The sequence below is a fragment of the Dermochelys coriacea genome, chromosome 5, assembly GCF_009764565.3.
Source record: "Dermochelys coriacea isolate rDerCor1 chromosome 5, rDerCor1.pri.v4, whole genome shotgun sequence".
Taxonomy (NCBI): Eukaryota; Metazoa; Chordata; order Testudines; family Dermochelyidae; genus Dermochelys; species Dermochelys coriacea.
The window spans coordinates 121118705-121131654 of record NC_050072.1 but is presented as its reverse complement, the minus strand read 5'-3'; the positions used below and the strand labels follow the sequence as shown (position 1 = coordinate 121131654).

Below are 12950 nucleotides of genomic sequence, written 5' to 3'. Positions count from 1 at the left end.
CCAAATCCTGCACTGGGGTTCCTGCATCACTTACATCAGTCTCTCTTTACTAAGACTCTTAACATAGACACCAGTTAGTTCCAAATTTTGGTGATTTTTGCAATAAGAACTGAACTGAAGCCACTGAGTCAATTCACTCAGGATGAAACTCAGGGAGACTACAGGTCAGTACATACACGTTTTTCTAGCCTGCAGTTGAAAGATGTGGGTGAAAATCTTATTGCTTACACCTCCACTTTGCTGTACGTACAAATGAACTGGCTAGAGATGCAGTAACTCAGAATTGCTATTCATTTTGCAGGCGCAAAACGGTGGGTGCAAATTTTGAGCACACAGATTGTGTCTGTTACTCATATGGCTCCCATCACTGTATTGCCTGAATAACTCATTGAGTCTTTAAAAATAGAAAGAACAAGAATAATCTCTCTCTCCTCCTTCCCATTAGCAGACAGTCTGAAAATAGCTTGATAAGTTTATTGGGCTTCTTAGAGGGCACCACCTCCATGGTGGGCCCCCATGTCATTCTTCCATCAAGAAATCTGACCACAAGAATTTTGGCCCTGCAAACGTCATCTTTCAGCAGTGGTAGAGGTCATTAACCAATTCGGGTTCTTCTGTAAACTCCCTGGAGGTAGATTTGGCCTTTGTCATATCAATAGGATCATCATCAGGGAATTCTGTAGACAATCTGGTTTCATGAAAGCTGACCTGGCGTATGTACTTCAGCAACAGAAAAGAAGAACAGGAAGTGCCCTAAACTAGAATCAACTTTTTGTTTATTGTTAACACATTGGATAAATTTGGAAAGGCCAAAGATACAGGAATTAACTGGTTTTATATTGCAAGGGTGTGAGGAAATGAACACTATTTGACCTATAAACCTTTCACATTGCTTGTTCTTGCTAGAACCAGATGTTATCACGTTGAGAAATGTCTGTTCTTTCTCCGAGAGACAAGTGTTAGGTCATTGGCAAGAATTTCATATTTCACAATAAGCCATATCATTGACTGTGCTGAATGGCAATTATAAGAAAGCAAAGTGTGTATGATTTGAATGCCGGTTGCACTGGTTTTCAGTGCCTGGCAAGCAGTGGAATACTGGTAATGTTTGTGTCTTTTTGCCCAGCTCTAAAATTGGTTTAATATTGTTATTTATTTGGTAAAACTGTGAATAATTTGGAAATCTATTAATTGAATAATTCTTTCATTCATTGAATGTTGAAAAACACACACACACACACACACACACACACACACACAATAAAGAATCTGGAGCCAGATCTTCAAAAGTGCCCAGCATCCAGTAGTTCCAATTGAGAATAATAGCCTTTTAGGAAACCTGGCCTCCTTAAATAATTCACTTTCAAATTCAAAGGAATATTTGCTGATCATTTCTTGCATCTGACACCTGGCTCTTGTCATAATCATAATGCTTTTTTCTTTAAGATACAAAAGATATACGATCAAAATGTACTGGGTACTTGTCTCCATGTCATTCAGCTGGTTATAAATTTGTTTGAAATTCGTTATAACTCCCAAGGGAAAACACGCAAAATTAAAATATTAAATGGTTCGCAGATATTTGTCTTAACATGGGAGACTTGCTTTTATTCCAGGATAGACAACATAAGATAGTTGGTAAAACGGTAGAAATTTGTTAGGTGTACCTGAGTTGGGCAAAAATATAGTAGTTTATAAAGAAATGTCAAGGAAAAATTAGAATTTTTGCAAGGCACACGGAAGCTTGGTTTATGAGAGTTCCGCTATATTGGTTGTAAATTCTTAGAGGGAGGGGCTGTCTGTTTTGCCTTTGTACGGTACCTATAGCATGATGGGGTCCATGGCAAACTCCTTGTTAACATGAATGTGACCAAGATTTGGTTCGTAGTCAAATGAAGGCATCCGATTTTTTTATTTTGGGGAATCAGAGTAAATCAGCCAAGAACATTACATTTTTTCCCTCCTCTTGGAGTTCAACATTAGAAGATTAACAAAGGCACAAGGAAAGTCAGGGGGATTTGAGAGCCTAATTTGTATGTGTGCTTTTTAAAAAAAATCTTCCTCATACAAAAAAAAAAAAAAAAAAAGACAAGACTGACGGTGTATTTTCTCTCTTTCAGGGGTTTGTGCTGTTGGGAAACCCATGTGCCTGCTGTTCGAATACATGGCTTACGGGGATCTCAATGAGTACCTGCGCACCCGTTCGCCGCACAACCTCTGCGGCCTGAGCCACAGTAACCTTGACACCAGGATCAGGCTCTCCAATCCCAATCCCCTCGCTCTGTGCTGCACTGATCAGCTCGGCATTGCCAAGCAGGTGGCAGCGGGCATGGCGTATCTCTCCGAGCGCAAGTTTGTGCATCGGGATTTGGCCACCAGAAATTGTTTGGTGGGCGAGAATAGAGTGGTAAAAATCGCTGACTTTGGCCTCTCGAGGAATATCTATTCAGCAGACTATTACAAAGCCAATGAGAATGATGCCATTCCCATTCGCTGGATGCCCCCCGAATCCATCTTCTACAACCGCTACACCACTGAGTCCGATGTGTGGGCCTACGGCGTGGTCCTGTGGGAGATTTTCTCCTATGGCATGCAACCCTATTATGGGATGGCTCACGAGGAGGTGATTTACTACGTCAGAGATGGCAACGTCCTTTCTTGCCCCGACGACTGCCCTTTGGAGCTCTACAACCTGATGCGCCTTTGCTGGAGCAAGCTGCCTGCTGACCGGCCCAGTTTTGCCAGCATCCATCGCATCCTGGAGCGTATTTACGAGAGGGCAGTGGCTGCTATCTATGTGTGAGGCGTGTACTGCGGCATGACATTTCACCCCCATCCTATGCCCAGTGCAGCTGGCCCACTCCTCAGCCACAACACCCAAGCTGAACTCAAGGGGAGTTTTCTGAGTGAGGGCTGCAGGGTCGGGCTGCATGGTTAATCTGTATGGTTAATCTGCTAAAACGAAAAGGTAAAGGGGAGAGACTGTATGTGCCAGGTGGGATGTTTGGGAGTAGTGGCTACATTAGAGGAGGACAGTTTTGCTGAGAGCAGAAGCATCTTGCTGATCAATCAAGGGGCAAGTTCTCATTTTATCTTTATAAACCGGATTTAGCTTCTGAACTAGTGAACTAAATTTGCAGTTGAGTCAAGGCCTAGACTCCCTCGAAAACCAGTGAGTCCAGTCCTTATTACTACAAATTAGTTCAAAAGTTACCGTTTATGATTTCTAAGGACAAACAAAACACTCCCCTCAAAGCAAAACTTTCTGTTGACCTTAATTTCCCTGTCTTCCCATTCTCTCCTTATCCCATTTTCATGCGTTTAGCTTTCCCTCTTTTCCTCTTCCCTTTCTGCTTTCAAATCTCTTTTTAAAATCTTTGTTTCCTTTAAATTTTTTTGTACATATTCACTTTCTTTAAAAAAATGTATCCCTTTTTTTCCCCTTTAATTTCCTTCTTCTCTCACACTCTGAGATAATATTTGTCGCACAAGATCAGACCATTAGCCTGTCACATCTGTCCCGAGCAATGGCCAATACATGGATGCTACAGAGGAAGGTAAACTCCCATAATGGGCACTGAGAGCTGCCACTGAAGTCAATGGGAGCTTGCCTGAGTAAAGCTGAACATAAAAAGGGAGGGCCAGATTGGGCCTGCTGCTCCATAGGTGTGTGGGGCTGTGTGAGGCAGGGTGAGGAAGGGTATAAATCTCTGCCCCTGCACAGCACAACACCACTGCAGTTCTTGGAGCACAGGGATTGCTCCCCGCTCTGTACCTCCCAGATAAGAAACCCCTCAAGAGGTAGGGTCCCTCCCCTACCCCTATGCACTGGCGAGGGAACAGGCCAGATACACAGCAGAGAGTAGGCTGCCTCCCCTGAAGGGATCCAGCAGTGGGAGCACTTCTCCTGCATGCTGGGTTGCTTTGGGAGGAGTGCTGCATCTCCAAGGTGAAATTCCTCTTTGTGCTCCAGGTAGGGCAAAATGGGTCTACATAGCCTCCAACTAAGGACTGGGCCTCACAGGCTCAATTGAGCCCTCAATAAAGACTTTAGTATTTGGCCCTTCAAAATTTTGCTAACATCAAATTTATCTAATGATGAACACTTTAGCCGGCTGGGCTATTTCAGCAAAGGAAAGAGTTTAAAATGAACTTCCAGATTGCCCTTGGCAGACAATATGATGAAACAGCTTGGATGATAGCTCAAACAGAAAAATAGTTAGACTCGGGAGCGGAGGATGGAAATTTTCTATTCGCTCTTTGTCCCAGTGGGCCCTGGTATGACCTTATGAAATACTCTGTTTATCTGAGAATTCACAAAGAAATTGAACACTTTTTTTAAAACCCTGCTTCATTAGTTTCACAACATGTCCATTTTGTTATGTGTACAAGTAACACTGAAATATTATTCTGATGATGTTACAATCTTTGTCAATGCATACTGGATGGTTGTATAATTTGTGTTAGAATGAGTTTATAACTCAAAAAGGTTGAGTCATGCTTTTATACACCTCAATAGGAGTTCAGGAGTTCTACATGCAGAAAGGGCATGATTAGGTTCTAAACCTGTTCCCAGTCAGTTATTTACTAGTTTTACACTCCGATTGAAAATTGTACCTATACACTAGAGGTGCTCACCATACGTTTTTAAATGCCTTCGATCAAAAATGATGGTGTTCAAATCTAATCTCCAAGAACAAGGGGTTGTTGAGGGGGCGGGAGAATTTTCACAAGCACTCAGTTTTTTGCCTGATTTTGCTCCTGTTGATGTCAATGACGCAATTCTCATTGATCACAATGACAGCAGTTAGGCAAATGCTAACCACTTGTGAAAAAAATCACAGCCCAGATTCACATGTCTTGTGCATAGTGGTGAATTTCACCGTTAGTGGAAGCACCTATAGAGCAAGAGTGTCATCCTGCGGAGAGGGACAAATTCAATTTTAAATTATGGTACAAGGGCTGGGGTGTACGTTTAGGCCTAAATACACCCCTCAATCCACAGCACAGCTCCCACTGACTTCATAGATTGCACCAAGAGTAAAATGTGGCAATGTAGTAACTAAACTCTTACTTATCATTTGTTACTGCTTCAGAGCCTTCTTGTCACATCCAGCATCACTCTGTAAGAAAATACCCTCTCCTTTAGCAATGCCACTGTTTCCTCTTGCTTTCTCATCCCCATGTGTTTTCTCTCCTTCCTTCTGTGCCAGAGATCCCAGTTCCCATATGTAGGCTTCACTCCCAACCCCACATTCCTTGTGCTAAAGTTATCAGCAAGGAAATAGTGCTGATATGCAGAGTGTCATTGGGAGACTACAGACGAATTGGGGCACAAGGCAGCTATTGTTTCAGGCTGTCTGCACACTCAGGAAGACAACACTGCATCAGTTATTTGTGGGTCAGATCCAGCCTGCAGACATCTCTGCCATAGGCTACGGCTACACTAGAAAGTTTACAGCAGCACCACTATAAGCTCTCTAAAGTAACCGCCCTAAGCTAATGGGAGAGCTCTCTCCTGTCAGCTGAACTACTCTAGCCCCCTGAGTGGCGGTAGCTGTGTTGGCGGGAGAAGCTCTCCCACAGACACAAGTGCCAGTGTGGACAGCACTTAGTCAGTGTAACTTACGTCGCCCATGGGGGTGGCTTTTTCACACCCCTGAGCGACATAAGTTATAGCACAGTAAGTGCTAGCATAAACATAGCCCTAGAATTCCTTCTCTGGTAAAGCTGCTCAAGATCCCTGCACGTGGTGTTTTTCATGAGGAAAATTTAATATTTTCTGAACCAGTTTTTTAATTTCTTGGTTTCCAGAGGAGAGAGAGAGAGAGAGGAAAGTTATCCAGCTTAGAATCCGGGATCCCATAGTTATATCTAATATGTAATCAGAAAGCAATCCATGGTTCATCCCAGCAATATGGAAGCTTTAGAGTAGCCATTAATGGGCCAGCGTGACTTCTGTGTTTTGTCAAGCTGTTTGCTTTCATCTAGGAGTCACCACAGAAGTCAGGTCTCAAAAGTGGGATTTATTAGTTGGAAAAATAACCAGAAATAAAGCCAGCAATAAGAAAAGCAATGCAATGTGCTAGGTTTTTATAAACTGCGGTTTCAGCTCTGCTTTGTGCTGTAGTCACATATTTTCTCACATAACCATCACTCAAAACATTTTGGATACAGCCACAAGAGCATGGCTTAGTGTTTATAAACCACTGCTGCTTATTTCACCTAACCCAGGAGCTCACCATTACCAGAAACAGTGAAAAGAAATAAGCTGCTTCCTCTGGCCACAGTAGGGAGCTGCAGTCCATGCTAGGGGATGTTGTGATAAGTGTGCGAGGGCACATGTAAATTGTATACAGTTACCAACGCAGCAGTGTGTATGCTCAGAAGTCTCACAGCCACCCTGTTGACCGAGAACTGTTTACATAGCTTGGAACACTGATATAATCTCAAGTATCACCGCTCCACTAGAAGAACGATCTCTGCTACTTGCATGGTCTTCATTACCATAGTATTTGAGGCTAGGGAAATACTATTATCCCATTTTATAGTAGAGTAACTGAGGCACAGACTCCACAAAGAGACTAAGTGACTTACTCCAAGTTGCACAGGATGTCTGCTGCAGAGCAGGGACTAGTGCCAAGGTCTGCCGAGTCCCATCCTGGCACCCCGCCCGCTGGACCATCCTTCCTGCTCTAAACAGGAAGGAGAAGTCTTGTGGTGGAGGCACTGACCAGGGACTCGGGTAATCTAATTTCAGTCCCTGGCTCTGTTATATACTTCCTGCGTGACAGTCAGTATCCTCTCTTCTAAGTAAATACTTCTGTGAAGCAAGCCCCTCTTTCTATCCCAGGTGCAACTCCTCCCTAAAGGTCTCAAGAGCGGATTTAGATTTACAGAGCGGCTGAACTCTAAACAAATAAATACATGTAAAGCTTGAGAGATTGAACTTGCATTTTTCTCTTTCTATGATTCCAGTGCTGCCTTCAGCTAATCACCCCTCCTCCTTTCCCCTCACCTGTCATAGGAAGTCCTCCAACCCTGACAGCTGTTTCCATGCTGCTTAATGATATTTCCAGCCCGTCCAGTTAAAAGCTCATAATGGCACGTGCTATAATCTTTCCTCACCCCACAAGTGAGAAAGCGCCTTCTCACTGGAATAATACCCCTTTTTGTTGCACTTTCCTGACCAAGTCCTTCACTCAGCGACACCGTTTCAGACCCATTAAGGTCAATAGGGATGTACCGGTGCGAATAAGAGGAGAATTTGGTTGTCCTTGTCCAGCATTCCAGCCTTTGTAAAATAAGTGTGAGCCTGAAATCTATGGTAGTTAGCAGTTGTTCTTTTAAATGAAACAAAGAATGTTTCCACCTTTTTGCATGGGGAAAGAAAAGAAAAGATCTTTTCCTAGCAAAACTTCTCACGACATGGGTAGAACTCACCCTTGTGTAGAGGGCCACCAGCACATAGGCCATTTAAATGATTCCCTATTTTGGGGATGTAAGTGGTGCATAGACCTAGCATTGGTGTTGTGCACGTGGGTGAATTTTATCCTGAGGATTCCCGGCTGTTGTATATTTTTCAGCTTGCTGTACAGAAATTGTATTTCCCCTTTGTTTGAGATTACAACTTTGTTACTGTATGTTTGCTACCAAGAGGGATATAGAGTGTTCTGTTAATTTACTTAAAGTCAAATTGTTTTTCATGTGGGTTGAAGGGGGGGTAGTCTCTTGTTTAAAAAAATTGAAATTTTTTTTTTTTTTTTTTTTGCTGTTTCTTGTTTGGATTTAAGTGTTCATGAAGAGGGTAGTAAAATAAAGTAGATTTGATTTCACAGCACATTTGACAAAAACATTCAGAGCATATATGAAGCTATACCACTGAGGACATGTAGTGTGAAGTGACTAACCAGAAAATCCAAGGGATACAGAAATCCACCTATTCATATTTTTATAGATTTTTTTTTAAAAAGTATGATTAAAATACATTTTGCATGCTTGGATTCATATTTGTAATGGTCTTTCAGTCAGTAACATGATGCAATCTTGGCCAAGAAGAAGTGCCTCAAACATATCCATGGACTAAACCTGATTGGTTAATCTAAATCAGATTATTTCTAACGGGCTATATACACATGTTCTGTTTTTATAATTTCCTGTAATTATCTGATGTGCATTTCATGAATGATGCTTCTGAATGACATCCCAAGCAGCAATGTATATTTCACAGCAAATTTTGCACACTGGCACAGCCTGTGTCATTCTGGTGTGTAGTATTTAATAAAATAAAAGGTATATCATGGGGGCGGGAGGGGAAGCACATGGGGCACTCTTTTTTTCACCCCTCCTCCTAAATTCATGGCTTTGGAGTTTTGATACTGGTTAAGTTATTGAAACAGGATCTATTTCATGTCAGAACAGAGGGTTTATTACGTTCATATTAAACTATAGTTCAGTGTTAATGTAGGACACTAATGATAGAGCTAAAAACCCGTATCCAGTACACAGAGGTACTATCTGAAATAAAGGTCACACTTTATATTTAGGGTACATTTGTGTTGCTAATGCCTTATTTTGTAACCCTTTCCAAAATGTAGGACTAAGTAAACAAACATTGTATCAGCATCCAACAGCCAGAATAAATCAACTAAAAACACACCAGAGAGCCATTTATTAAAAAATAAATAAAAATTACAAATATTTGAAAACCAGGCATCTTTTTACTGATGTATTGTAAATCAAATACGATTTATAGACCAATAAATTTATCCTGCAGCATGCGTGCAAGCACTGAATGTGTGTAAGTGAGCATGCATGCAACTTTGTATGTTTATCTGCTGTCCCCCAGGACTCATGTAAATGAGATGCGATAGCACATGAATTTATTTAGGCAAGAAAACTTTTACGTAAACAAACAACTCCATGGAAGAGTGGGACTGCATTGAATTGAGAATCACTGGATGAATGAAAGAGGGTTATTCACTCTCTGGGATGGTGAGCTCACTCAGGGCTAAATTTATCTGCTTATGTAAAGGTATATTAACTTCAGAGCAATGATATTAGAGAACAGGCAGACTTTAGTTACAGCAAAGACGGGGGAGCTTCTAGGGTCCTGCTGAAAAGCAGGAGGATGACACAGTATTCCTGTGAGGAAGGAACATCAGGGAACTGGAAGTTCTGCACGTGAGGAACATGACATTTTCTTCATGGATGAAATGCCAAACATACTCACCCCCAGCCTAAAAGCAGCCAGAACTCCAAGTTTATTTGGAGTCTAGTAGCTTCTGCTTATAGTTCATTGTTTGTTATTGTCATGATGAATTATTTGTATTGCAGTAGACCCGAGAGGCCCCAATCCCATTGTGCAAGGTCTGTATGCACACACAACAAAAAGATGGTCCCCCCCTGAATGAATTTACATGCTAAAGGATAGGGTTCTGCTCAGTTCTTATTCAGTTATGGGTTGTGAAACAGGAATTCCCATCTCACTGTGGTGTCTGACTATGCATATCGCATAACAGAGTTATAGCTCTCAGTGGGTTTGCATGGCTCCTCCTCATTTGGAAAGTACTCCTGACTAGAACTGTACAAACTGTTCGGAACAAAACCTGAAACCACACCAAGTCGCCTGCTTGTGGGTGTCATTACTAGCTCAGAGCAGTTCATTAAAAGGTTTTTGGGAGCCTTTCAGCTGGACCTAGGCTCCACTTCAAGTGAAACTGGGCTGATTTGCAAGTCAATTTGCAAACACCTAGAAGATAATAAGGTGATAAGTAACAGTCAGCATGGATTTGTCAAGAACAAATCATGTCAAACCAACCTGATAGCTTTCTTTGATAGGGTAACAAGCCTTGGGGGGGGGGGGGAGCAGCAGATGTGGTATAATCTTGTCTTTAGTAAGGTTTTGATACAGTCTTGCATGACAGTCTCAAACAAATTAGGGAAATACCACCTAGATGGAGCTACTATCAGGTGGGTAAATAACTGGTAGGAAAATCTTTTCCAGAGAGTAGTTATCAGTGGTTCACAGTCATGCTGGAAGGGCATAACAAGTGGGGTCCCGCAGGAATTGTTTCTGGGTCCAGTTCTGTTCAATATCTTCATCAAGGATTTAGATCATGGTATAGAGAGTACACTTATAAAGTTTGCGGAGGATACCAAGCTGGGAGGGGTTGCAAATGCTTTGGAGGATAGGATTAAAATTCGAAATGATCTGGACAAACTGGAGAAATGGTCTGAAGTAAATAGGATGAAATTCAATAAGGACAAATGCAAAGTACTCCACCTAGGAAGGAATAATCAGTTGCACACATACAAAATGGGAAATGACTGCCTAGGAAGGAATATTGGAGAAAGGCGTCTGGGGTGCATAGTGGACCACAAGCTAAATATGAGTCAACAAAGTAATGCTGTTGCAAAAAAAGCAAACATCATTCTGGGGTGTATTCGCAGGAGTGTTGTAAGCAAGACATGAGAAGTAATTCTTCGACTCTACTCTGCACTGATTAGGCCTCAACTGAAGTATTGTGTCCAGTTCTGGGCGCCACATTTCAGGAAAGATGTGGACAAACTGGAGAAAGTCCAGAGAAGAGCAACAAAAATGATTAAAGGTCTAGAAAACCTGACCTATGAGGGAAGATTGAAAAAAACTGGGTTTGTTTAGTCTGGAAAAGAGAAGACGAGGGGAGACACGATAACAGTTTTCAAGTACATAAAAGGTTGTTACAAGGAGGAGGGAGAAAAGTTGTTGTTCTTAATCTCTGAGGACAGGACAAGAAGCAATGGGATAAATAGCAACAAGGGACGTTTAGGTTGGACATTAGGAAAAGCTTCCTAACTGTAAGAGTGGTTAAGCACTCAAATAAATTGCCTAGGGAGGTTGTGGAATCTCCATCATTGGGGACTTTTAAGGGATGGTCTAGATAATACTTAGTCCTGCCTTGAGTGCAGGGGACTGGACTAGACCTCTCGCAGTCCCTTCCAATTCTATGATTTATGGATTTGCCACAGTAACACACTAGCAACAGCCAGCATATTGGGGAAAGGTCATAGATGGGTCCCCATATCCAGGGATGGATTAAACCATCAGTGGGCTTTGGCCTATGTAAACATGCACTCCTGGCCTGGTGCAGATGGAGGTGTTTTAGAGAGCAAGCCTGCCCTGTCGTCACCAGGCAGACGCAGTTCCTGTCCTGCGGGGCTTGGCCTGGCTTCTCGCTCTGGGCATTGTGAGATGGCGCAATGCCACTCACTCCAATTGGGCCCATCATGACAGAGGAGTGGCTGGGCCAAACCTGAGTGGGGCTGTGACCCTGTGTGCCAGGTCACAAAGCCCAGAGCGAAGAGCCAGACTGAGAGACATCTCTGTGGGGTGGACTCACTCTGCAACATCTCCTCTCCCCTCCGCACTGGTCCGGGATCAGGGCTGAGGTCCTGGGGCATAGGGTGCATTTTATGTAATGGTGGGAAGAAAGAAAAAAAGAGAAAAAAAGAGAAAAAAAGAGAAAAAAAGAGACGTGCAGTTGGTGGATTATTTTAGCAAGCAGTGTGGGAACCACTGGACTAGATGATCTAATATTCATAGGTTTTCCTGGTGAAATGCTGGCTCCATTGAAGTCAATGGCAAATCTCTAATGATTGCTTCCTTCAGGTTTCTAAGGAAGGTAAAAACTGCTGTTTAATGTATGGTCACTAGGTGGCACCATTCTAGATATGACAGTAAGTTTTCTTCTGATTTTCCCAGTATAAAGCCCCCTATGCGTACATGGCACTCTCAGACTGGTAAATTGTGCTAAACAAACAGGGTCCCTGTCTATTTTGCAAGCCTGGTGCTGGAAACTCTCCAAGCGTGCAGGTCAACAGCATTTTGGATTTGATCACAACCTTCCCCCCCCCCCACCTTGCGACTTGCATGACTTAAATCATGTACACGAAAAGAACACTCTTTATTCTGAAACATACATTGACTCACATGACTTTGTACAAATATTTTTCTTGGAATGCCACCATACAATTAAGTAGTTGCTACTAAACAATTTGCCTTTTTATGCCATCCTAGACTTTAAATGAGCACAAAAGGTTTGACAGGTTTAAAAATAATTTTTGATAACACTTTACGGATAAGATAACTATATGTTGACTATGAGAAAAAAATTTACACATAGTTCATTCTCAGTAGGTTAATGTAGTTCTCTAGACCTGAGTCACCACAACATTACTCTGATTTTATTCAACTGACTTTGGAGAATAAGTCCTCAAATGTTCACTGGTTCATGCTATTGTGAAATGCATACATGGAAGGTGCTATTTAAGTCCAAGTTGGCCTAACATACAAAATTTGGATCTGGATCAGAACTCCCCCATTGTTGGATTATTCAAATAACCTTTGTCCACTACGGAAGGTTATGGTATTATATTAACATTACAGTGAATACAGACATACATTTTGTAAGGCGGGGGAATAAGGAGTCTATTGTGCTGGGTTGGTCTGGTGAGTTAATTGGATGATTTGGTGAAGGACATAGATGCAATTTGACTGGCAACTGGTTCTTCTTGTCTGCCTGGTTCTCCGATTTTGCTCCTTTCTAGGATTATGAAAAGAGAGCTGGGATTTTCCCAGTGGGAAATCAATACTATCTAGTTGGTGTGAGAACACAGCACCATTCACTAGTGACTCAAAGTTGTTATCATCTAATGACTGTAGTGGCTTATGTGAAATGAGTATTGCTGGCTCAGTTCAGTGTCCAGCAGACAATTTCCACCTCAAACCCAGCAACAGCGCTACTGGAATGCTGACTGGTGGTCTCAGAAGGGAAATCAAGGACAAAAGGAGCATGGGGGGGTGTGCTATTTGCTCATCCCTAGAAGTAGGTCCTCTAGGCCAGATTGAGGCAGGACATAGATCTCAAGAGCTGTCAATCCAGCACTGTCCACCAGCAGTAACTGCACAT

At 42.3% G+C, this 12950-nt stretch overlaps 1 protein-coding gene across 1 annotated transcript in view; it reads left to right on the top strand.

The window, feature by feature from the left end:
• MUSK (muscle associated receptor tyrosine kinase) overlaps positions 1-7364 on the top strand; it is a 92856-nt gene extending 85492 nt beyond the window's left edge. The window contains exon 17 of the mRNA XM_043515032.1: positions 2121-7364. Coding sequence (XP_043370967.1) covers positions 2121-2803 — 683 coding nt within the window. The 3' untranslated portion in view covers positions 2804-7364. The remainder of the gene's footprint in view (positions 1-2120) is intronic.
• Positions 7365-12950: the final 5586 nt, after the last annotated feature.